Below are 25,432 nucleotides of genomic sequence, written 5' to 3'. Positions count from 1 at the left end.
TGTGGGATCTGAGTACCCCTAAGGAGGGGGAAACAGTCCCCAAAACTAAGCTGACATGGCTCACGGCACACCGCTGGTTGAGCTGAGCTGTACTGAGGGACACGTGTCTGTGGGTTGGGCACATGTTGTCAAACAAGGCGGCCTAAGGGTGTGATGGACAGGAGGCCACTTAGTTCCCAAATGTCACTTATTGTCCTTGAACTACAAGGCTTGGAAACTTGAGGCCCAGCATCACACCACAGGGCCACCTGAAACAGGTCATTCCGGTGCCCCTGCTCCACCTCCAACTGTTAGCAGGTGTCTAGTCCTTCCCTACCCCCCTCCTGTCCCCACCCCAGCAACCACTGTTGGGAGAAGGGGTAGGTATCTAAAGACCGGGGGAGTCAGTTCTGGGAGAAATTTGTGCCTCTTTAAACCTGTGAATCTGGTGCCTCTCACCGATTCACCTAGGCTTGCTCCTAGCCTCAGTTTACCCTTATAACATCAGTATGGTTGGCTTTCTGTGGATCAGTAACACAGTAGTTAAAATGGTACAGTTTTAGGAGACCAGAAATCCCAGGCTGTCACTGGGCTAAGGTCACGGTATCAGCAGGGCAGCTGGATCGGCAACCAGAATCAACTCCGATGCTCCTGTTGGTAGAGCCGGCGTCACAGGACACGGTTGATGGATGAGCCACAGAGTAGGGGGCCTGGTACTGGTTATTTGAAGTTGTCCAAGGAGCCATTTCTTCACCAGCAAAATGGGGGCTACTGAGTACTAAGCCGCTGGCTCTCCGAGGGCTTCATGAGCTCACGGTGGTGACCATCCCTGGCCTGGCATGTCACAGATGATGAGAAGGCAGGAGTCTTTCTGCTGCCCCTCTCCCCAGCTTCGAGCAGCCCCACCAGAGTCTGAGGCTGGCACGTGTAGACCCAGCCCCCCCCACCCCACGCACACACCGAGCGTCTGCCGTGGGAGTAGTTGACAGTTATGTACAACTCACTCCCAAGACGCTACCTGTCAAGTGTTCATTCTGAAGGACAGCGTCAGTCTTGTGAATTTTGCCGATGTCTCAGGCCCGGGCTGATTTCAGCGGGAACTTGGTGTCAGGGGGTCGGGTTTCTGTGTGAATACTGTTGTCCCCCGCTGACCCCATACCCCCTGCCGTCCACACTGAGTCACACAGCTGCTGTTTAACCTTTATTGACAGTAGACAGTTAATCAATACTACAGCTACAGAGTCTTGGCACTGCCTTCACACTTAAACGGCAGAACTTTTCGAAAGTGGGGCACACAGCAGCTGAGCAAGGCTGGCCGGATGGGCTGGGCCGCGCCGGTCTAGAGACGGGGTTGCCCCCGACTCGGTGGGAAGGCCTGAAAGATGGCCCTTGAGGACTAGGCTTCACACTGCCCTCACAGCCAGCCAGCCAGCCTGCCCGCCGGATCTTCTGAACACCCTAGGGTGTGAACTCTCAGATGGGCAGGTCAGATATCAAGGTGGAAAAGAGCAGGTGGAGGGGGCCCCTCCCCCCTGCTCCCCAATGGGCCCACCTGCCTGCAGAACCCTCACTTGGAAAAATCAGTCACGGGACAAGAGGGTAGTATAAGACCAGATATAGCAGAAGAGGCAGGCGGCGCCAACGGTATTCCACACTGTGGTGCTTCAAGGGGTGATGGGCGCTCAGGGCCCAAGGTTCACATCTTCCTGCCACAGATAGGTCTCTGCCCTTTCCTCCTGTCTCAACCCCGCAGGCCTCAGAGAAAATCTCTTCAAACTCGATGCTACAGTACCTCCCCTCTGTGCATCCCCAGGAGTAGACGTGAGTCATAATTAAACCCCAAGAAAAAGACCTGTCCTTATCGGAAAATGACAGGGCGCTTTCCAGTTAGCAAAAGTGCTTGCTCATTCTCTGAATAATGGGCTGGGGCTGAGGACTGTCTGAGCAGGCTGGAGATGTGATTGGGGCCACTAGGGAGTTAGGCTTGCTGAGCTGTGGGGAGTCTGCCGAGAGCCTCATTCTAGGGATCTCAGTCGCTGGAATCACAATAAATATAAATAAATTTACACACAGTCTCGACAACACGGCTCTGGAAACTCTAGGAGCAGTGGGCTGTGATCCAGGCCAGCCATGTCACTTCTGAGGCAGGTCCAAGGCTGACCAGGCCTTTTTCCAGCCTTAGGCCATGCTCTGAGGCACAGAAGTTCCTCTCCTGGGAGAATGTGTGTGCTCAGAGCTTTCCCTCCAGTGTCTCTGTGACACACGACTGTGTCCCAAGATGGGCTGCTGGTCGTCCAGGCTCTGCCAGGTGCCAAGCTTAAAAAGAGTCAGGTCTCACCACCGCCATGCCTGTCTCAGGCCCTGCAGAAGATGGGGAGGCGGAGGGCTTGCGCTTCTCTCGTGCTTCTGGCTTGGGTGCCCCGGGAGTGTCCTGCGGTAGCATGTTGGGGAACAGGAGGAGCCGCAAGCTGTCATTTTCCTGTCAGCCATCGGCTAGAGACACTGTTTAGCCGAAGCGCCTTTCTTCTAGGCCAGCACCTCAAAGCAGAGCAATGGGCTTGTTCCCCGGAGTTCCCAGGTACTGTGCAGAGTTGACCACGGATGGGGCCACACTGTCTGCTGTGACAGTGGAATAGGCCGCATAGAGACCTGTCACCTGCACATCTGGAAAGGGCTGGTCACCGCTGCCAGAGACAGGGGTCAGGCTTGGGGTTCCCAGGTCACAGCCAAGTGGGGAGTCTCCGAAGGCCCCCAGCGTGTCCAGGCTGAAGCTTTCCTCCCTCATCTCTTCCCACAGGTTACCTTGCAAAGACAAAAGCACTTGGGTGAGCTGGCTCAGGGCCAAGCAGCCCCGAGTTCAAATCCCCCCTTTGGGGAACAGAGGCTGAAGCCCAGCCCTGGTCTTCCTCCTGCTGCTGTGTGTCCCTGGGAAAAGCACTTTAGTCTCTGAACCACAGGGTAAGATGGAGAAGATCCAAACAGGATGGTGCCTAGGAAGTACGTGGTTGGTATTCGGCAGGTGCTCAATGAGTGTTAACAGGTGGGGTGGTTGTCACAGTGATGCTAAGGGTTGGTGCTGGCAGGCTGCTGCCAGACGCCTGCCAGTCTCTGGTCTCTCCCCTCAACCCTGCCCAAGCCACATCTGAGGTATAGTGCATGGAAAGTATTTGGTTCTCACTGGGCAGCAGCAGCAGGATCAAGAGCCGGGGAGGACATGCTGTTCCCCCTTTTAGCGTGACTCTCTCTGGTTCAGGGAGAGAGGGGCGGGGAGACAGGCCATGACTTTCCACAGCTGTGACGGACCTGACCCACTCACCTGTCATCCGGTTCTGTTCCCTATCGAGGAACAGGACACAAAGACCGGAACACACAGCAGGCACGTGCGTGCTAGGGCTCGATGGGTTGGGAGCCTTCGCTGAAGTGTACAATGCCCTGCTTGGTTCTTGGATGTGTCTTTTCACTCACTGTCTCCCCCTGGGCTTACTGAAGGGGCCGACTTAGCATGCATAACTTTGAAGCAATCACTGAAGTTTGGGGTACTAGACCTAAATCCTGGGTCTGCCACTGAGCAGCCAGGAGACGGCAGGGCAGGGTCGTGGGGGCTGTGTGTTTTGGGGGGGACCAGATGGTGTCTAGGAAGTGCTCAGTTGGTACAAAGCAGGTGCTCATTAAATGTTAACAGGTGGGGTGGTTGCCATAGTGATGATGCTAAGGGTGGGTGCAGGGGGACTGCTGCTGAACTCCTCTCCCCTCAACCCAGCCCAACCCCCGTCTCCTACACCTCACCCTGTAGAGCGAAGTCCATGATGCTGGGGTCCAGGGCGTCCACCTCTGTGTTCGTGTCAGTGCTGATGTTGAGGAAGTCCCCAGGAACCCTACCCACGGCTGGCTGGGGGAGAGGCCCCGGGCTGAGATTGGGTAGGGCATGAAGAGGTGGGGTCTGGGCCGGTGCTGGGGAGTCGGGGGCCAGATGTGCCTGGGGCTGGACCTGGTGGTGCAGAGGGACCGACTGCAGGGACAGGGTCATCAGTGGCTTAGGTGGGAGTTGGGAGATGGCCAGGCAGCTGTGGGTCATGGCCACCGTCGTGGCGCGGGTCAGCACAGGGACCTCAGGCTCCCCTTGTTTTCCAGGACGCCGGCAGCTTTCTGGGCGGTCTGAGATGAGCTTGTCTAACTCCTCTGCAGACAAGTGGGAGATGTGACCCAGATGTCCCTCTGTCACCAGGTCCTGAGTCCCCATGCCACCTCCCATATGGATTGAGCAACCGCCTGAGACCCTCTGTCTAGTCTTCTGTGAGATGGTGTGATCTGGTCTGCACTGGTCTGCACTGGGTTGCTATGCAGATGTGATGCCATCCAAGCCCTTAAAAGTCCTTCATGAAGCTTAAGGGGAGCTGCCAAGAAACCCTAACAGCCCCCACCCCAGGACCTTACAGCACAGACCTGTGGCCCTAAGACTTTATTTGGACTCTCACCAGCCCCTCCAGAGGGAGCTGAAGCAGGGACACAGGTCCCAGGAGACAGCTAGATCATTAATGATCAAGGAGACCTAGCCACTCTGTGCAAAACAAAATCCAAAACAAACCAACCAACCTAAAACTGAAAGTCATTGCCCCATGAGTTGAATGGACTCCCTTCTGTGAGAAGAACAAAGAACAGAAATCCCTCTATATAAGAGAGTGTGGGGCTGGGGATTTAGCTCAGTGGTAGAGCGCTTACCTAGGAAGCGCAAGGCCCTGGGTTCGGTCCCCAGCTCCGGAAAAAAAAAAAGAACCAAAAAAAAAAAAAAAAAGAGAGAGTGTGCACTCGCATGTGTGTGCATGTGTATGTGTGTGCATTGTATGTGTGTGCATTATATATGTGTGTGCATGCATATGTGTGTGCATATGTGTGTGCATTGTATGTGTGTGCATTGTATGTGTGTGCATGTGTATGTGTGTGTGCATTGTATATGTGTGTGCATTGTATGTGTGTGCATTGTATGTGTGTGCATTGTATGTGTGTGCATGCGTATGTGTGTGCATGCGTATGTGTGTGCATGCGTATGTGTGTGCATGCGTATGTGTGTGCATTGTATATGTGTGTGCATTGTATGTGTGTGCATTGTATGTGTGTGCATTGTATGTGTGTGCATGCGTATGTGTGTGCATTGTATGTGTGTGCATTGTATGTGTGTGCATGCGTATGTGTGTGCATGCGTATGTGTGTGCATGCGTATGTGTGTGCATGCGTATGTGTGTGCATGCGTATGTGTGTGCATGCGTATGTGTGTACACACATGCACGTGCACCACAGAACACACGTCCAGGTCAGACGTCCAGGTCAGAGTACCATCTCAGGTGGCAGCCCTTGCCTTGCTGCGGTGTCCACCTCGAGACAAGGTCTGTTGTCAGCTCATACATCTTCACCGCCCACCTTGCCCAAGGAACCCCAGGATTGCTGATGTGCTCTGCCATACCTCCTTTACCTGGATTCTGGGGCTCAGGACCTCAAACTGCTGTATGTACTTTCCCACCCAGCCTGGGGAATCACTCAGGTTTGGCTGTCCTTACTGAGCCGTAAGGGGCCCACGAGCTGGCTGGGCCACTTAGAGATGAGACTCTAAGCCAGATGACCACCCAGGATCTCCCGGCAAGCTCAGACCAAGGCCTGGGAGCCCTGGGATGGGTGCCACACAGGGCCTTCCACCACTTCCTGCTAAAACCCCTCTCCCAGCCCAGCCCCCTGCCCTCGAACCCGGAGTCACCTATTCAGTCAGTGAGCTCCAGAGACCCTACCAGCTCTCCCCAGGACAGAGTTCATAGACACATGCTGCCATGCCTGCCTTTTATCTAAGATATTCATTCATTCATTCATTCATCCATTCATCCTCCCTCCCTCCCTCCCTCCATCCCCGCCCCCAACCCCATCTACACGGGTGCTCGCCAGAAAAAGAGGCCAGATTCCCTGCATCTGGAGGCACAGACAGCTGCAGGCAGCCCGACCTGGATACCAAGAAGCAAAAGCCCCATACTCTTTAGGAGCAGGCCCATGCTCCTAACCGCCCGGCCGCCTCCAGCCGCTTTACTCCGATGCCCAGGCCGGTGCCATCCGGGCTCACCAGGGTTGGCCATGCTGCGGTGTATGGCGGCGAGGTCCTTCCTCTTCCACTTGTGCATCTCCTCCTCCACCTTGTCGATGCGCGCCAGGTTCAGGGCCCACAGGCAGCCCTTGCGCGAGGAGCCACTGGGCTTGGTTTCCACCTTCTCAAAGCACTTGTTCAGGGACAGGTTGTGTCTCACTGAGTTCTTCCAGCCGTCAGGTGCTGTCTGCGGGGAGACACGGGTACCCGGTAGGTGCCTCAGGTGACCCTCACTAGAGATGCTTCCCCTGCCTGCACACACGCAGAAGCTCATGCCTGTCCGGGCAGGACATAGGGATTCTGTCTATAATATAAGCCGGGGAGATGAGAGGGAAGGGTGGGGACTGCGGCACACAGGATGGCAGGGTCCCTGCCCTGGTGGCTGTGGAGCTGTAGTTGGAGCACAGTTCCAGGGCTTTAGGAACGTCCTTTCTCATCTCCGAGGTCAAAGGCCATGGAGCTGCCTGGTTAGTTCGGTGTGGATCACTTCATTGCCGGATAACCAGATACCGGGACCCAGCTCACCCAACCCATGCATCCCAAGCATTTATACCTGGGATACTATCCAGACCCAAGATTCTGTGATCTGAGATGCCTGGCTGCTTGTTGGTCTTTGGGGGTTTGAGGTTTACAGGCTGACTGACGAATGGTCAACCGTACTCCAGCCACCGACAAGATCTCCTTGAGTCCTTCTGAACTCGCCAGCCAGTGAAGGCTCTTGTGAAGGAGAGGGGCTTGGCATCTTGCTGTCTGGCTCTGTGCTGCCAGCCCCTCTGCTCTTTACACCCGAGAGGCATGAGGCGCTCTGCTCCCTCTATCCGAGCCCAGCCTATTGCCCCGTTCCGTTCACACACATTGCACCTCTTTGGCTGTGTTTGCACCTGACCTCCCCATCGGGCATGATAACACCGTGAGGCTAAGAGCATGGCTCCATATGGCGCAGAGGAAGCCAGGGAGAGTCAGGGTGGCTCCAGCACCCTACCCTGGGTCAGAGCCCTCACCTTGAAGTAGGGGAAGTGCTCCTTCATGAAGCTGTAGATCTCACTCACGGGCAGGCTGCCTGTCTTGCTACTCTTCAAAGCCATGGCGATCAGACAGCTGGGGCCAGAGATGGGGACGGAAACAGGCCTCAGGTGACAGCCTGAGGTCCCCTCTTGCCGTGAGTTCTGCCCTGCTTGGTACTAGTCCTTCCTCATTCCCAGGGCCAGCTCCTTGTTAGCACCATCCCCCAGTCCCCCATGCCTACCCCTCCTCCACCCTTCTCTCAGCTCAGCCACTGCAGTGAGGGAGAGACCCTGCTTGCCCTCTGACCCCTGACCCATTCCCCCAGGCTTTTAGACCTCATCCAAGATGCTCCCTCCCCAAAGCCCTGAGATATACACTGCCATTTTTACAACCAACTTTAATCTGAAGAAACAGGCTCGGGGAGACCAAGCCATATGGTCTATGACCATGGAGAATCAGTATCTGATACAGGGTTGCCAGTCCCTCCCAGGAGTGGGTCCCAACTGGGGGTTCCCTTAGGCCTCAGGTCACCCTTTCCTGTCTGTCTGAGATGCCCTGAAGGCAGCCCTTGTTGCTTCCTTCTGGACGGTGGGGTCTCACCTGTAGGAGTAGATGGGCTTGGGGTAGTGTTTGGGGTGTGCCTCTTGAGGTGAATGCACAGTCACGTGGGCCTGCGGGTAGGGAGGCCGGGCTGCGAATGGAGAGCCATAGAGGCTGGTGGGAGGACACTTCATGGAGAGAAGACGGTTGTGAGACAGGCAGGTGTCAGTCACGAACCCCAGCCCAGTTTCTAACTGCAAGGAGATCGCTCCTGTCTCCCCAGCAAGACTTGAGTGGTGTGAAAGGGTAGGTGGGTAAGGAGGGTGTCTGATCCCCCAGGAGTTGAGCAGTACATGGGGTGATTCCAGAATAGTCTGTCTCCGACCTACAGTACCTGCTGGGAACCGGAAGGCAGAGGGAACTGGATTTGGGTAGCCGGAGAGTACAGCTGTGGCATTTCCTGCAGGCCCGATGATGACTGCCCTCCTACGGGGAACTGGTTCATCTGCTCGGCCTGGAGAGAGGGAGACAGAAGGTCAGGGACAGACAGACACTCTCCTCTTTCCCAGCCATGTAGTGGCACTTACGCTGGCTCTGTAGCTGCCTATGGGGCTCAAGCCCAGCATGCCTCTGGGGACCATCGCGGTCTGGCTACGGAGCATGGGACGTGGGGCTGCACCCACGTGCGGGTCTGCCACCCCAGCCATGGCACCTGTAGGAGGGAGGCACAGAGAAGCTGTTCTGCTGGAAGAGGTGGCCACAGTGGGGGAGGTACATCACACATCACGGGAGCATGGGGGCCACTGTCTACCCCAGGACCAGACATACAGGAAGTGCTTCCGAATCATTTTTCTGGAATGTGGTGGTTAATAATGGGGGACCTATAACCTGTGTGACCTGACCAGTCTCAGTGTCCCCATTTCTAGCTACCCCTTACCTATTTACAAAGTTGTGATGGTTAAATGGTGTACTGCCTACCGAATGCTTAGCACGTGATTCGTGATGGTGATAACAGATTAGTTTGGTTCCTGTCCTTTAGGAGCTAAAAAATGCCAATTTAAAGTTCATCTTCTCAAAAGCTTCCTGGCCCCCTGGGGCCTCTAGATTAACATATACAAGTGCTTTGTCCTCCTCTTCCTCCCAGAAGCTCTGGTAGTCTGCCAAAGATTAATCCAAGAATAGCAGATGTACATCTGCTTCCTGTGCCGGGCCTGTGACAGACATCACTAATCCATCACAGATTCTCACTGCACCATCCCTAATCAAGTAAAAGTAACCTGCAATATGCTGCTAGGCCCTGCCTTGTTTTACCACGTAGCAAACTCCAACTGCCTTAAGATGTCTCCTGAATGAACCACCTACAGCACCCTGTAAGAAGAGGTCGATTCACTTTCCCTGCAGATAAGGAAACTGATCAGAGTCACAGGCACACCCCAAATGCTGCACAACTGTCTTCCCGGGCTCTAGATTACAGTTTGAAAACTCATCAGCAGGCCAAACCTGGCCCACAGCCTGATTTGTCAATAAAGTTTTATTAGCACACAGCCGCATTTGTTTGTTTACCTATAGTCTGTGGCTGTTTTTTCCACTGTAAACATCAGTACTGCATAGTTTGGATCTAGACTTTATGAACTAAAAAGTAAAAAAATATCTTTTCCCAGCAAGGGCACTGTCAGAGCACACCTGTAATTCCAGCACTCGGGAGGCCGAGGCAGGAGGATCTGGAATTCAAAGCCAGCCTGTGACATTTAGAGAGACCCTGTCTCAAAGACCCTGGTCCTTCACAGAAGACATAAGTCGAGCACTGTGGACATTGCTCAAGAATGACCCGCCCTAGAACCATCCTGCCAGACGCTGCTGTCCACCTCTGTCCTGGTCTTGTGTAGCAGTGGCATCTCGGCCACCATTTTCTGTCAATGCTGTCTTCAGTCCCCTTGCTTTGATTACAGCTCCCTGTCCGTTTACGGAGCACCTACAGAGTCCAGAGTTCTCTCAGAACCTTCTAGAAGAGAGATCAGCACACTTGTTTTTCTAAAGGGTCAGACGGCAAAGGCTTCAGGCCTTGCCAGACACCTGACCTCCTGTCTTCGGGAAAATCTAAACCCCACTCTTAGTGCATGCAAGGACAGACCTCAGCTAGCATTTGACCCACCATGAGTTTGCTAACGGTGTGAGGTGTTTGAGAAATCCCAGGGTGTCTTCTTCCCTGGGACTTGACATATCACTATCCTCCCACTTTACAGGTGTAGACAGACAGACCAGAGAGACAGAAGGACCTCCCTAGGACCACTCAGCAGGTTGGTGGCAGGGCTGGGGTCACCTCCTCCCCTTTGAACCTACCTGGGTGTGGATGTGGTACACTGGGGCTGCCCAAGTCTATCCTCCCACTTGCCATCTGCTGCAGTCGAGGCACGTCCACGGCTGTGAGCCATGACAGTGACTGAAGGTCCCCAGGGAGGTCGTCATCACCCGCGGGAGGCAGGAACCTGTTGCAAATACCAAAAACCTCAAAATCCAGACGTTACCGAGCGTGCATGATGCCACAGTGGAAAAACCGCACACCGTGGATCATTTAGGGGTCACTGTAAATGCTAGCATACGTAAATCCCTTCGCGATGTGGTGTGTGACACATGAGACACCCGTAGTCTCTGGTCCCTCCGCAGACACGGCTCGCTGTGTATACCCAGACGTTCCCCAAACCTCCACACTAAAATTCAAAACATTTCTTTTGGATAAGGTACATGTAGAGTGTGTCCCCTTTCACATGTGGTAAACTGAGGCTTACCACACATGAGTCACTCGGTCAAGGTCATGTAACACAGGAAGTGGGAGCCCAGGAGCAGGTGGCACGGCCTGACACCAGGGCTCTTCCTCATGACCCAGGCATCCCTGGAACCTGACCAGCAGGCTAACAGACACACGTGTCAAGTACACGCATAGATTTCCAGGCAAGGAAGGTGACTCTGGTATCCCTGAAGTCCCATGTGCTATGTGGCCAATAGCTTTTTGGTAGTACCTCGTGTCTGGGACGCTCATACCCTAACCCAGCACCATCTCTCCCGAACCAGGGGCTGTCTGCTCCATGGCCAATTGGTCACAGCCTACATCCACACTCTTGAGCTCAAACCAGTGTGTGACAGAGTCCCAGAGAGGAGTCGGGGGAGGGCTTTGTGCTCTAGAACCATGGCCTCTAGGTCTCTCCTGCATCTGTGGGGTTTCCCGTGTGGCCTGTCATTCCTGCACCTGGTACCTCCAAGCTCACGGTCTCTCTCCTCCCATCTCTGCTGTCTGTCCTTAGAGCCACAGTTTCTGTCACCATGTCCCCTTCGGCTCAGTCATCACTAGTCTGGGCTCGAGAAGCCGGAATCAGGTGACTATGAGTTACCTCAGCCATTGGTTGCCTCGTAGGAAAACAGGGCCTGGAAGTCATTGAAAACTGGCTGGTCCTTGTCAGTGGCAACAACAGTTGGCCAGGCTGCTGTTCCCCGGTGGCCCATTGTGCCGCAGACGACTGTTGCCCCTGCGGCACGTGGACCCCATTGTTCTAAGTCTCGACGCCTTCTTTCTGTGTTTCCTAGCGGCCACCCCTTCGGCCTGCTCACAACTCGTCCATCTGAGTGAGAGTCCTGGCCTGAGCCACACCATCTGTCCCCTAGGCCCCCAGAGACTATGGTATAAAGGGGAGGGGCTGACCCCACTCTCTTGGCCTCACCCCCACAGCCAGCCGACCTCCCAGGGATGCTGGTGAGAGCCCCGTTCCTTCCCCAATGCCCTCCCTGCCTGGCTTCAGAAGAGGGGTTTACTCTGCCGTTGGGTTCCACAAGGTGGGAGCTCTGCGAGGTTCCAGGACACCAACATGGACCAGAACCTGACAGAGGCAAATCCAGGAAATGGTTCACGCAGAGGCAGAGAGGCACGGGGACTCAAGCTGGTGACCTTAATCCTAGTTTCCCGTTAAGTCACCCCCTTAACCTCGCTGAGCCTCGCTTGACTTTTTCGGCTGTAAATCACAGACAACATGGGGTCGCTGTGAGGATCAGGTCTGTGAAACGCCGAACAGCATCTCATTCCCAGCAAATCCGCGGTGGCCATTACTTGAGCGGAGGCCGGCCATTAACACCAGCCGATATTAGGGCAGCCAGACTCAGAGCCGACAGGCACACAGCCCGACCACAGCCACCAGCCACTTCCACTTATTCTTAATTAAAGTCAGGCCCTGAGAGGCGTGCTGTACCCATGTTACAGATGGAGAAACTGAATCCCTGAGCCGTCCCTAGGTCCTGACCTGCTTCCTAGAGAGTGAGGACTGCCAGAGATGACTCTTAAAGGCGCTTCATAGGTGGCGGGGCGGGGTTGGTGCTGTGCTGTCCTGTCCTGATGGTGGCTACACCTTTCCCAGCATCCCTCAGTCCCTTCTGTGCCTCCAGCAGCTGCCACCCGCTTAGCACCACCAAATTCAGTTCTTCCACCATTGCTGTTCTCCTCTCAGGGTGACAGTCACATTGGGGTTCTGGTCTTAACCAGGAAGGGGCAGGGACATTAGGGCTCCTGTCTCCCCTGGTGGGCATCAGGTCATCTGGGCTCCAGCTCCACCATCCTCCCATGATCCTCTGTATCGAGTGCTCCCCACTGCTCCTCTCCTCTCCAGCCTACCGTTCTACCCTTACCCCCATTGGGGCTCACCAAGGACCCAGGCCCTGTGTGCCACCAGCACAGCCTTTGCTGCCAACGACATGGCTGGTTGAAACAGACCCAACCCGGGTCAGCGACCACAAGAGAGACTCAAGCAAAACTCATTGGATCCGGCCATGCTAGCGTTGCTCTGTGATTCCCTGAAATCTTTGTCTGGGAGCAGCAGGAGGGCCACAGACAGCAGAACATCTCACTTTACAGATGGGAAAACTGAGGCTAGTACAGTACAAGCCCCTTGCAGGGCTAGAAGGGGCTCCAGCCTGGTCTCTGCCACACTTGCGTTGACAACCCTGACCTGAGTCCAGAGTTTTCAACCAGTTTGTAGGAGCAGAGTCTGGAGAGAGAGTAACAGTGCCAAACGGTCCCACTTGGGTTCTGGATCCACTCTTGGAGCCACCCCCAAGCTGGTTGACAGGTCCTTGGGACCCTGAGCATGTGACCTTAAGCAAGTCCCTTCAGACCCTGAGCCCCCATCCCCTGAGCCTCTGCGAGCATCGAGACAGTGTACGAGCACCTTTTAGTGGGGGCTGGGCCGGTTCTCTGTTCTTGGGGTTTGCTGTCACGTCAGAGGTCTGTGATCTTCCTTCCTCAGCCATGCCAGAGGAATCCCTGTCTCAGTGTGCCAGCCCTGCTCAGCCTGGTCAACCCCGCTGTGCTCCTGTGATGGAGCCTGTTCCCTCTTCCTGTTTCCATACAGGGATTCGGCACTGAGGCACGGAAGGACAAGAAAGTATGGACTGTCCTTACTGTCCTGTCCAGGAGCACACCAAGGCACTCCCCTGCACAGCTGCAGAGGGCTCACCAACTCATGCATCTCCCTGTCTAGAAGGCCCACGCACAGCCTCACTTCCTCCCAGTGCCTTGTAGAATGTAAACTCAGGGTCCAAGACATTGCTACAGGGAAGACTCCTGGTTTCAGGAACTACCCAGGCTTCCTGTCACTGGTCCCCAGAACAACACTTAATCCCCAGCCTTGGTTTTCCAGTCTGTAAAATGGGTGCGAATGAGATTATAGGTGAAGACACCTCAGAAACCCCCGCAGATGGTTTCTAGGGTGGAGGAGAGGTGGTTTGAGATCTCTCCTGCCATCATGAGAGGGACGGACAGACAGACAGACAGACAGACAGCAAGCGCCTATAGCATTGCTCACAGTAACTTTCTCCTCTGTGGGACACTTGCAAAGGCAGTGAAAGTCAGCCTGTCCCACTCACTGTCTGTCCTTCTGTTCCTCAGTGAGGAGAAACCCTGGGTTCACCACATCCCCTACCCACTGATGTCCACATGCCTGCGACCAGCTCTTCCCACTCGCACCCCTCCTCCCTCCATTTTGCACACCTCCCCCCATTCTGCATCCCTCCCCCCGTTCTGCACCCCCTGTTCTGCACCCCTACCCCACCCCATTCTGCGTCTCCCCATCCGAGTCTCATCTCTGTCACGGTGACTGACGGGCTCTGTGATGAAGTCCTGGCCTCATCCTTCCTGCTGGATGATGCCATAGGATTCTGAACCTTTCTAAGCCTCGGTTACCACATCTGCATAATGGGGATAACTGGCCTTCGGGGCAGACCCAGCACATGCTCATGATCCCTCACCTGACTGTCCCCGAGCCCGTTACTCTGCAGGCTTCCTGCAGTTGATGCTGTGACGCTCACGTGACTCCACACACCGTGCACTGGGGAGTGGGTCACCCTCTGGCTGACTGGGTGGTGGCTGACCCAGGAGCCACGGGCGATGGGTCCTAAGGCTTCAGGGACACCGTGGGTGGATATCACTGCCATGCTCTCCAGTGACCTCAACTGTGGCTTCTTGGGGCCCCTGAGCCTCCTCTTTGCTCCTGGTGTATGCCTTGCCTTTTCCTCTCCGAGTAGCCGGCCTCTCCCTGTCAGGCACCCATTTCTCCAATCCCTGATAGTCCAGCCTATCGTTGTCTACAAGCCTCTGTTCTCTTGAGCCCTGCTAGTGTCCCCAGCAGGTACTGCCCAGGATTCTGGGGACCCTGAGGGTCAGGAGGAGCGCAGGTCAGGGTGCAAATGGCCCCAGGAGCTCCCACTACTGAAGCGAGTGACTTTGTCTCCTCTGCAGGAAGAGCCACAGAGCCCAGTGCAGGCCTCTGTACACAGCAGGCACCCTACTTTGCAGATGTGCAATCCCCACTCTCTTAGGGCCAGGCAGAGGTAGAAAACTCAGGTGATCTCTGTGACTACAGCTCACCTTGCTCAGAGAGTCTGAATGAGCATGGGGATAGCCTCAGCATACAAAGGGGCTAGCCTGAGCAAGCATGGGGCTAGCCTCAGCAAACGGGGGACTAGCTTGGGCAGACAGAGGGCTAACCTAGGAATACAGGGCTAGCTGTGCAGGCAGATTAAAGTACAGGTTCAGGGGTCCCTGGGGTGACCCCTAATAGTGTATCCTTCTCAGACTCTGGGGGAATTGTCATTCCCATGAGTCATCATCACTGAGATGGCTCCCAGAGCACCCCTATTTCTGACTTTGCAGTGAGCCCCCCAAATAGCACATCTCCCCGTTCACACAGCGCCAGGCACACTGTGCTTTACTGACCCCCATGCCACCCAGACCCCTCTCACTTAGGGGGGGTGGGGTCAGGCCTGGCTCGAACCCCACACACCCAGACTCTCAGCATCAGTGAGACTTGTCTGTGAGCGTCTACCTCTCTGTGCCTTAGCTTACTCGACTGTAAAATGGGAGCGTTCCTGAGTACCGCACACTGTCTCTCAGGCCTGGTGAGGATCAGACGGAAGAGGAGAGAGGCACTTCCTGCAGCTGAGGGTGCTCGTGGGACTGATTCACTCTCTGAGGGGTACGGACTCAGCGCTAATCAGGCCACAGTGTCCAGCCCTGAGGGGGATCCATGCCAACACCACCTATGACCCCAGACAGGCAAGCTGACTTTTCCTACGTCTAAGCAGGCTTCCTAGCTGACCCTGGATGGCCACGGAGGAAAGCCACGCAACCAGTGACTCTTCCCGTCAACATTTCCCAAGCCCCCTGGCAGCTAGGAGGAGGTCATCCCTCACCCCAGCTCACAGGTAGGGATGTAACCCTCAGGAGCACAGCATGGTAGGCTGTGGGGCTGAGCTGAAGGAGAGGCCCTTGCCCTGAAGCTTCTCTCTTGGTCATTCTGCCTACTCGACTGAAACAATCCCGGATGTCTTGGGAAGTGTGCAAACTCATCGTGTCACTGTTTAAAAGGGATCTGTGTTGCTGGGGTCCCCATGGAGACACAGTCTCAGTGAAGGGACACTTTGGGAAGTCTGAACTGGCTGTCCTGGCTGCCAGGGTTGGGGCTCTCCTGAATGAGGGACCCAAGAAGGCTGTGGGTTCAACACCCCGTAGACATCTCTTGTGTGCCTGCTCATGACGAGCTGCTGTCAGAACACCATCCTCGGTCTCTACTTCCAACCCAGCTTCCCCCAGGAAGCCTCCCCACTGTCTCAGTGTCTCTGAACTCTGTCCTGCCCCTAACACTGGTACTGTAATTAGTCAAGCTTGAACAGACGAGGGGAATCTCCTGCAGACTGCCAGGAGCGCCTACCCCCTTCTAGTCGCTAAATGCCTAGATGACAAGACACACGAAAGTAGCCAGCCCAGGCTGCCCTTCCTTCAGTGACAAACATTTGCGCACCGAGGTGGACTGGACGCCGCGTCGTTGTTCTGTGTCCCTGCTGATCACGCATGTGCTGAAGAGCCCAGTGGGCACCCAGGGAGGGTGAGCCTATGCCTGCATGGCTACAGTTTCTGTAAGGATCCCTGTCCACATGGCTGAGTTGGAAGCCCGTGGTGGGCGGAGCTGGCGCAGCTGTCATCCAGGAGAAGGCACATCCTGTTTGAGCTCAAATCTCACCCCCACTTCTTGGTAGCTGCGTGACTTCAGCAAGTCGGCTCCCCCTCTCTGTGCCTCAGTTTCCCCCCATGAAGAAAACGGAATCACCATTCTCACCACAGGGCAGATGTGAGGCTAGGAAGGGAGGGCACAGGGACACAACAGGCACATGGACACTGTGTGCTCCAGCCTCGTTCTCAACGCCACACTGTGTCTTCTGTTCCTCCCTTGGCTGAGCCCCAGAAGGGTGTGCCAGCCAACGCTGGAGGGAGGGACTCAGAGCCACCCCCAACTTGAGGACAAGGAGGTGCCCCACCCTCCCGAGCTGTGGTCGGTGAGAAACTGTTACAATTCCACAAACCGTTCCTGTCTCCAGGATTAAGCCTCTGAGGGCCATGTTTACCCAGCTAACATGTCCTTTGTGATACCTTTCAGAATGGTTCACGGGAGGAAAAGAAAATTAAATGCTCTTTAGCCTGCTCAGAAATTCCCTGCAAGACAGAGTGGGTATACCATGGAATGATGTAATTGTGGGAAGAGGGGAGTGTTGATACCATCTAGAACAGTAGCTGACTTGGAACTGTGTGTGTGTGTGTGTGTGTGTGTGTGTGTGTGTGTGTGTGTGTGTGTTTTCAATGATCAGGGCAAGGACTCTCTGTGAAACACCAAAGAGCATTATGGGCCTGAGAACACGCCAACACGCCTTCCTTGCTCAGCTCCCTCTCTGGAAGAAAGGTGCTGGGTCTGACCTCTCGGAACTAAGTTCCCAAAGTTGAGGCCGCTGCTCAGAAATTTTTGTTTTCCTGCCTCTCCCCACATCTAAGCCTGTGGGCAAGCAAGGTCCCCAGGGCAATCAAGGTCCCTAGGGCAAGTGAAGTCCCCAGGTCAAGCGAAGTCCCTAGCTTCAGACTCCTTGTCTGCAGATGGAGATGAAGCCAGGGTCATCCCTATAAGGATAGTACTTGCTGGGACTGAGAAAGAACCTAGCACCTAGTACCCAGAAGGAAGCACCTAGCAACCAGAACCCACCAGGTACTTAAGAACTATTCCCTAACATTCTGGGAGAGGACTTTCCTCCTACCCTCTGAGCTAAGAATAAACCCATTTAAAGTGGTCGAACCTCAAGGCTACTGGGGAGAGAGCTGCAGACATTGGTGGCTGGCCCTGGAAGACAGAGTGGTGACTGCTCCCTGTCTGGGCCTCCACCACTGACCCCTGACAGCTGCCCCAGAACTGGGCGGTTGGCTGCAGCCAGCAACGCCCTCCTGGGACGTGGGCATTGAAAGTTAACTAACTAACGGCTAAACTAGCCCCAGGGGGACAGAGCACCGGGCAGCTGCTTGTGGCCTGTATGGGGGGCCCCAGCGGTGGCTGGACTCGCAGTCTACTGGATTCAATCCTTGGAGCAGTCCCCGGAGACACACAGAAGCGCAAATGAGAAGCCGTAAACCTCTCCTGGGCTATTATTCTGGGAGAAAAATGGGATTGTCGAAAGTAAAGACTCTGGCGGAGTAATTGCAAAATTTCCCTTCCAGGAGCAAGTGCTGTCCCAGGCTGGCTGCAAGCTCAAGACCCTCACAGCAGCCTGTTGATTGGTTTTCAGAGATTTCATTTCTCAGAGAGGATCAGAGAGGGCAATAACTTGTCTGGGGGGGGGGTGTCACACAGTGAGGGGTAATTCGTTCTTTACTGGGGGGGGGTGAGACTAGAGGTGATGATCTCAGGGTGTGTGGCTACTTCAGGTTTGAGGACTCAAAGAGTTGACCCTGACTAATCTCTGAATTCATTCCCTTACCAGGAATGCCACCCTCTCGGGATGGCATGGGGGCAGCTGGTCACCACTTATCCTGAAAGTCACCATTTGTATCCTAAGAGGTGGCAGTCTGAGGCAAAGGGCTCCCAGCAGTCACAGGGAAGGTTAAGGTTTTCTGCTGTGTCTGGATGGACACAGGAAATGGATTACTACTCGTCCTGGCAAAGGTATGCCGGGGTCCAGGCACCTCCAGATCCAGTACTGATAGCTGGGGCCTGTTAATCCAGTCACTAGCTGGTCAGTGATCGGGTTACACCTGCCACCCCCCACAAGGGTGCTCTCTGTCTGCCTTCCCTGGTCTTAGAGCAGGGCAGCGCTGCAGACAGTTTGTGGTTTGCTCTGGCCTGGACATGTAGCCCAGCCTCATGGGAGCCTCCATTGGGTGGCAGACAGGTGGGCTTCTGGGTTTGAAGAGGATTCCACCCCACCCTCCCCGAAGGCTCTCTGGGGTTCTGACTCCCACGCATTCCAACATGGCTGAATTGTAAGCAACATTAACAAAACTAGTTAAGCCGCCTGCGCTCTGCCAACTTTGCCATGAATCCTCATGGCCCCCTAATTGTGCCCATTTGTAATTTTTTTAAAAAAAGATGTTTATCACTGGGGGGCGGGGGCAGTCCTATCATGGCACATGTGTAGAGGTCAGAGGGCAACTTGGAGAGTCACTTCGCTCCTACCGCCTTTTGCATGGCTTCCAGGGATCGAACTTGGTTCACCAGGCTTGCACCACAAGTGCTTTTACCCACTGAGCCGTCTCACTGACAACCGTAGAGCTGCCCTGGGAGTGTGTCAGGCCTGCTGGGTACCTGTTAACTTCAGGGTAGTTTGGAGATCACACCACAGGCAAGTGACTGAGCTAGGCCTGGCTGCTCGGTTGCCATAGCAACCCCAAACCCCTGGGGCCCTTTAGCTCCATTTTACAGATAAAGAAACTGAGGTTTAAGAAGTGCCACACGGCCAGAGAAGCCAGGTTTACTCAAGCTGGAGATGCTCACACAGCCTTCGAGTAGAGCAAGAAGGAAGCCCAGAGGTCCTAGGTTGGGCAAGGCTGGCCTCAGTTTCCACACCTGAGCGATGGGCTCAGCTGAGGCCAGGAATGATAGAATGATGGGTACAGGAACTGATTTGCCCCTGGGACAGGTGCTGCGCTCGAGCACACACACACACACACACACACACACCAATAAGATAAACCCAGCTGCTTGAATCCTTGGCCTCCTTTATGTCCAGAGACAGCCTTCTAATTGGAGGCTGCCCGTGGCCTCGGCAGGCACTGCTGTGGCTGCAGTGGGCCTCCTGAGCCAGACAGCCCCTGGGTAAACAGGGCTGATCTGAGGTGACAGCCTGGCCTTCCTGGGGCAGCCCCCATGTGGCCCCATTACTCAACCAAGACATGGTGCTGGCTTTAGGGCTCTGGGAATCAGGTCAGGCCACACCATCTCAAGGAAGAGAGGCTAGCAGGGGACCCTGAGACTTTCCTTCTCCCCCTTTCCTCCCTCCTTTCCTCCCCCTCTCCCTCCTTCCCTCCCTCCCCCCTCCCTGTGGCTGTGTCACTGAGCTCTGCTCTGGGCTTCAGTTCTCCCACCTGTAAAGAAGGTTTTTGGCTGAACTCCCTAATGACTTTCCACAAAGAGGGAAGGCCCATAAGGCTCCCCCATGCCCCCCTAAACTTTGATCCTGTTGCGAGAACCAGTCTACTTAGGCTTCGCTTTGAGGCTTGTCAGCCTTTAGAACCCAAAAGAGACCCTGAGGTCATCTAATTCCAGGCATCATTTATTTATAGGATGAGAAAACCAGGTCCAGAGTGGGCAAAGGACTTGCTAAAAGTCACACAGCCTGGCTAAGAACTCACAGTTGTGACCTACGACCTCCCAACATCCAGAGTGCTTAGGTGAGGGGGGCATTTCCTAGAGCCCCTGCTGGAGTCACTGGATGGGGAGCAACAGCTGTTGAGGTCACCAGGCTGCCCACATTCTGTAACCCAGGAGAGACACTCCCTTAGAGGGGACACACAACTGCTGAGAGCCACTCTGAAACACACACTGTCTCTAGCTCTCCAACACCAGAATCTTGGACTCGGCATGCAGCCCGGCCCTCACCTGTATTCCTGTGGAGAGCGGTGGTGGCTGTGCCCGGAGCTTCTGATCATTCCTGACATTTTGGACTGGATGTCACTTTCTATCATTTCCTTAGGGAAGAAAAAAAAAGTTCCTATCAGCACTGATGTAGGCAGGGCAGAGACCCTCAGTTTCCCACAGTTCAGAAGCAACCCACAAAGGGTCACAATCCCAGGAAAATCCTGCAGGGTTTGAGAGCAAGGAGAGTGAGGGAAATTCCAAGTCCTTTCAGATTCAAGGGGAAGGGGGGAGGGGGAGCCCCTACACTGAAACGTCAAGCTTTGGGAAATCCAGGCAAAATAGAAATCTAAAGAACTCCATTCGTTTCCAAGCCCATTCCCCACCACTATTCAGCTATGAAAATGAAGAGATCATCAAAGTAGGGTTTGATGAATCCGGGGAGACCCCACACGGATGCTGGGAAACCAGTTCATGCACTGCACCCCCCACCCGGCCACCCACAAACATTAAATAAGACTCCCGGGCGCCCCTACATCTTCCAAGGCAAGCTTGAAGCAGGTGTGGGAAGCCTCCAGCCCCGGTGGGGCCCCTGCGGGTGGACGGGGCGTGCAGCCCGGGCTGCACCGTGGTACCTGGAGCGGGTCCTGGGTTGGCGAGGGGCGGGCGGCGCTGCGGCAGGGGTATTCCCTTGCGCTCGCCCCTTGCTGTCTGGAATTTGGCCGCCCGTCGCAGCTCGAACCGTTTTTAAATTTCCCTCTCTGGAGCTGTCCAACTCTGAGCATGCGCAGTAGGCGTGCCGGGTTGTTGGGGGGTCCTTTCCCCTCCTTTTCCCTAAGGGTCAGTTACAGGGCAGGGTCAAGGAGATTTCAGCGGGCGGGCCCCAGCAACTCAGCCTCGTGCGCCCCGGGGCTTTCGGCCCTAGGGTGGGGCGGTCACGGTGGGAGAGACACCCCTTTTTCAACTTTGCAAGCAGGCGAGCGGGATGATGGGCAGGGCTCAGATGTAGATGCTGCAGGGGACCTGGGGGCGGAGGAGCGAGAGGCACACGCACGAACCAATCCCCCCACCCCCACCCTACACACACACCGGGAAGGCTCCGGGGCCACCTGTGGCTCCGAGAAAGTTGAGCCCACGCCACGCAGGGGGCCCACGCCAGGGTCCGGGAGCGCCGAGGGGAGCGCGGCTGCGGCAGGGGCCTGCCGCCCTGGATGCTGCAGGCCGTTGGGGACCGTGACCCGCCCGGGCTCCCGCGTTGCTCCCGGCTCCGCCCCCGCTCTCGCCGCGGGAAAGGTGGCGCGCAGCGCCGGCCGCCCAGGATAGGGCTCCGCAACTCCACACCTCGCTCTGCAGCTCGCTCCAGTGGTCAAAGGCTGCAGGGCCCTCTCCACTTGGGATGCCCCTGGCCCCGTGCCCTTCAGCCCATCCCTCCTCCTCCTGGGTTTCTCCTCCTTCCCGGCTTCGCATGGGCTCTGGAGGTCCTGATGCCCTCCGGGCAGCCGCACCCTACCTGCCCCTGCCCAGTCAACCCCTGCTGTGTCCCACACTAGATATTCCTCACTGTGACCCTGGAACCTTTAACTTCAGGCAGAATCTGGGCTTCTAGGGCTGGGTGCCAGGTTCTCAGTCCCCCCCCCACCCCCGTGCCACACTCCCGGGTGGCTATGATCTTAGCGCCTGGCCAGGGCTTCCTTGAGGTACCTGGGCACCCTCACTTCCTCCTCCTCTGCTGAGTAAATACATAAACCCATCGCCTTGGGCTTGAGTTCAGCTGGGAGAAACGTAGATTATAGACGTTCAGGGCAGTGTGGTTGGGGAACTTCTCTCCGACTGACATATGTTTGAAATCTGGACTTGGGCTGGTTACAGAGGTGGATGAAATAGTTCACACGGTGTTACTTTGAACGTCCCTGGGTGACCCAGGACTAACCCTGTTGGGTTCTCCAAAGCGTTTGTGGGTGTTTCAACTTCCCTTTGAAATAACACTACTTGACATTAAGATTGGAGATGACTCCTGTGCTTGGGGCTTGGGGCAGTGAGGGGTGTGGAGTTCTGGGTTCCAAAGGCTGGTGTGGTCATTAACAATGAAGCCTGTAAAATGCTATAGAAAGGAAAGCCAGGGGTAGAGAGGTGGGGGAGGTGTGTGTGTGTGTGTGTGTGTGTGTGTGTGTGTGTGTGTGTGTGTGTGAGAGAGAAAGAGAGAGAGAGAGAGAGAGAGAGACAGATAGACAGAGACAGACAGAGAGACAGAGAGACAGACACAGAGAGACAGACTATACTACCTTTGAAAACTCTGGCTTCTCTGGGTTTTGGCTAGGGACTGTTACTTTAAAGAGTGGATATTTTGGGTTCTTTGCCTGAGGTTCAGTTAGTAAAAATTAATGACGCCCAGACACCACTGCTGGATGAATCAGAAGCCTTTCTATTAGATTAGCATTCCCGCATGTGCACCATACCTCTGCGTTCAGTCACCTGGTGATATCGGAACCTTGGCGGAGATGAGCCGGTGCCGTTGTTCTTTAGCAAGCGTAGGGGCCAGCTGTACAGGCGAGACGCCTGTTTTGATGAGACCCATCTTGAGTCACAGGGAACCAGCCCTAGCCTGCTTCTCTTCACAAAGGACTCAGTTCACTTGTTCCCACAGCATCCAGTGTGGGAGGGCACCCCAAGCCTCAGACAGGGCCCAATTTTGCAGCCACTCTTAAGATTCTTCCTGTGCGAGAGCTCCACGAGGCCTAACAAAAGCCAGTTAGCAGCCTTCTCCCTAGGGACACGGTGGGTGGCTTTTGTTTGTCCTAACTGAGGAGGGAGGGTTGATGGTCAGTTCTCAGTAGACCTGGGGTACCTGTGGTTGGGAGAGAGTATTTGTCCTTGCTCTGACTGTGAGGTCTACAGGAGCTGGGGACATTTCATTTATCCCTGAGAAGCGTCTTTGAACAGCGTTCTCACTGAAAAACCAACAAAACCCAACTGACTGGCAAGGCCACAGCGGGTTTTCTTTACTTGAGAAGTTCGATTTCATTACAGGTCGTGAGCAGTTCTCCTTCCTTCTCCCTTGCTAACTGCTCTGACCCTTTTGGTGAGGAAGACCCAGCGATGACAGGGGACGGGTGATCTGCAGCATTAGGACCGATTCTCCCACCCAGGAGCCACTCAGCCCCACTGAACTGCAGGGCATGCCTGTGAATGGAATCACTAAGATCTTTCATCACCCAGAACCGCCCAGGGTCACAGCCCCTGGCTATGTCGTGCACTGCACAGGGTGGCATTCGCCAGTCGGGGTATATTTTTCCTGGCTTTGTCAGCTGCTGGACACAAAAACTACTTAGGTGACATGAGACATTTCTCAGTGGAAACACACTATTCAGTTTTCCCTTCGATGGTGACGGTGGTTTCTGATTCTGGTTTCCTAAGGTTCAGTAGCCCAGGGAGACCACGGTGGACGGTCTGAACACAATTCCCAAGTAGTGAAGCAATGGGCTCCTTCTGGGGAAGACGTGGAGGGCTCTTGTCTCTTGTGCTCCTTTGGTTGAGCTGTGTGGCAGAGTCCCCTGGTGGGTATAGTATAGAGGGCCTGCTGTCGCCAACTGCAGTTCCTTATTTCTGTCTTTATGAAATCCTCATTTCCACCTGGACCCAGCTCGGTGGCTGTCCTATTTACAGCTCATAAGAAGGCAGAGGTCACTTATAAAATCAATCCTGTTGGGGTTGGGGATTTAGCTCAGTGGTAGAGCGCTTGCCTAGGAAGCGCAAGGCCCTGGGTTCGATCCCCAGCTCCGAAAAAAAGAACCAAAAAAAAAAAAAAATCAATCCTGTTAGGGAATAGGGTCCAGAAAGGTCCACGAGGCAGACAAATCGCGGGAACGTGTTTGCTTTCTCCGTTTAGAATGACCTCAATTGACTTTGTCCCTATTAGCGACACGCCCAAGGATTCCTATGTGATTCCCCACCCCCACCCCCTTTGGGATGTATTTCTTTTGAGGTTTTCTTTTTTCCCTTTAGGATCTAAAGAACAAAATGGGGGTGGGTGGGCTTTTCTCCTTTTGGAACTCGAAAAGAGTATTAAGATCAAGGAGTTGAGCGTTTCAAGGATTCTTCTAGGCAGTCTAAGCTCAGGCTTCTGGCAATTCTGGGCTCTGTCTGAGCTGGCGCACAGCAGCCGAGGGACTCACAGGCTGGAAATTGGTCCGGTCAGACTCTGCAGGTCAGCACCAAGTCCGTGCACCAAGTTGGCAGCAGATCCTGCACTACAGACAGAGGAGAGTTCAGAGTACATGCTTTGGGGGTGAACTTTGAGTTGTAAATTCAGCGAAGAGAGATTCTTAGTTGTGGCGGTTAGCATTCTAAGCTCCGCCCCCCCCAGTTACCTGGCAACAGCCAGGTGTGCCTGACTCACTATAAAAGGGGCTGCTTGCCCCCTCCTCTCTCTTTCTCTTGTTCTCTCTTGCTCCTGCTCTTGCCTTCCTGTCCCCCACTCTCTCCTCATTCCCTTTTCCCCTTTCTCTCCACATGCTCATGGCTGGCCTCCTCTTCTCCTCTCCCCTCCCCTCCCCTCCTCTCCCCTCCCCTCCTCTCCTCTCCTCTCCTCTCCTCTCCTCTCCTCTCTTCTCCTCTCCCCTCCCCTCTCCTCCCCTCCCCTCCCCCCTCTCTCTCCTTTTCTCTGCCCCTATTACCCTCTTAACTCCCCTCTCCATGCCCCGAGTAAACCCTATTTTATACCATACTGTCACTGTTGGTGTGGCTGGTCCCTCAGGGGGAAGGGATGCCCCAGCACAGGCCCGTGAGGCACCCCCTTCCCCCATACTTCCCCCACACCTCGACAGAACACATCCACCCTCTCTCTATCTTTTTATAAACACATCAGTGCTGAGCAGTTACCCTGTTTGGTTTAACCTTAAAAGGGCGAAATAAATAACATCGAAACTGTAAGGGTGTCTCCATTCAAAACAGCTTCGTCTTGGCCGCCTCTTGGTGGCTATTACTGAGCGAACGTCTCCATTATTAGACGGTTAAGTGGCAGTCATTAGGCCCTGTAAACCTCTGAGGCACCTTCCAAATCTCTACAGGTATGATGGGTTTGTGAGGCATAATCTTAGCTTGGAGCATTTTGGGGGCGTGAGTAGCATGTCTTGTCATCTCCAGCAGGACCGCTTAGGCTGTTTAGCCTTCCTTCCCCAACCTTTACTGAGAGAGCTTCTGCCATCAGCTTGCAGAACTCTGATGCCCTCGAGGCACTCGATGGTGAGGGCCAGGTATCCAGGTGGTTCTGCGGTGTGAGCCACCTACATAAAGGCATCAAATCGACAAGTTTGTTTTGAGAAGGACCTCAACTTTTTCAACCAAAAAATTTGCGTTTTCACCGAAG

General features: G+C 54.9%; 1 protein-coding gene across 2 annotated transcripts; it reads right to left on the bottom strand.

Moving 5' to 3' along the window:
- Positions 1 to 1,167: 1,167 nt before the first annotated feature.
- Positions 1,168 to 24,386, bottom strand: Foxn4 (forkhead box N4). 2 transcript variants are annotated; one of them, XM_039089275.2, is made up of 11 exons: positions 22,524 to 24,386; positions 20,703 to 20,901; positions 20,092 to 20,180; positions 9,986 to 10,131; positions 8,233 to 8,357; positions 8,040 to 8,159; positions 7,706 to 7,833; positions 7,102 to 7,198; positions 6,080 to 6,287; positions 3,766 to 4,158; positions 1,168 to 2,781 (listed from the first exon to the last, which is right to left on the bottom strand). In XM_039089275.2, exons 2-11 carry the CDS (start codon positions 20,850 to 20,852, stop codon positions 2,519 to 2,521), a joined length of 1,719 nt encoding a protein of 572 aa, XP_038945203.1. In that variant the 5' UTR covers positions 20,853 to 20,901; positions 22,524 to 24,386; the 3' UTR covers positions 1,168 to 2,518. The 2 variants fall into 2 exon arrangements, with proteins under 2 accessions (XP_038945203.1, NP_001376188.1); NM_001389259.1 differs by lacking the exon at positions 22,524 to 24,386 and adding an exon at positions 21,157 to 21,437.
- Positions 24,387 to 25,432: the final 1,046 nt, after the last annotated feature.

Source organism: Rattus norvegicus, chromosome 12 (genome assembly GCF_036323735.1).
Source record: "Rattus norvegicus strain BN/NHsdMcwi chromosome 12, GRCr8, whole genome shotgun sequence".
Classification (NCBI taxonomy): Eukaryota; Metazoa; Chordata; class Mammalia; order Rodentia; family Muridae; genus Rattus; species Rattus norvegicus.
The sequence above is the reverse complement of the archived record's forward strand: the minus strand, read 5'-3'. Positions and strand labels throughout refer to the sequence as shown.

Coding starts and splice junctions, on each gene's coding strand:
- Foxn4 (XM_039089275.2), bottom strand. CDS start 20,852: ATGCTCAGAGTTGGACAGCTCCAGAGAGGGAAATTTAAAAACGGTTCG. Junction 7,199..7,705: donor AAGCCCATCTACTCCTACAG/GTGAGACCCCAC, acceptor CTCTGGCCCCAG/CTGTCTGATCGCCATGGCTT. Junction 4,159..6,079: donor CCGCAGCATGGCCAACCCTG/GTGAGCCCGGAT, acceptor ACTTGTCTGCAG/AGGAGTTAGACAAGCTCATC.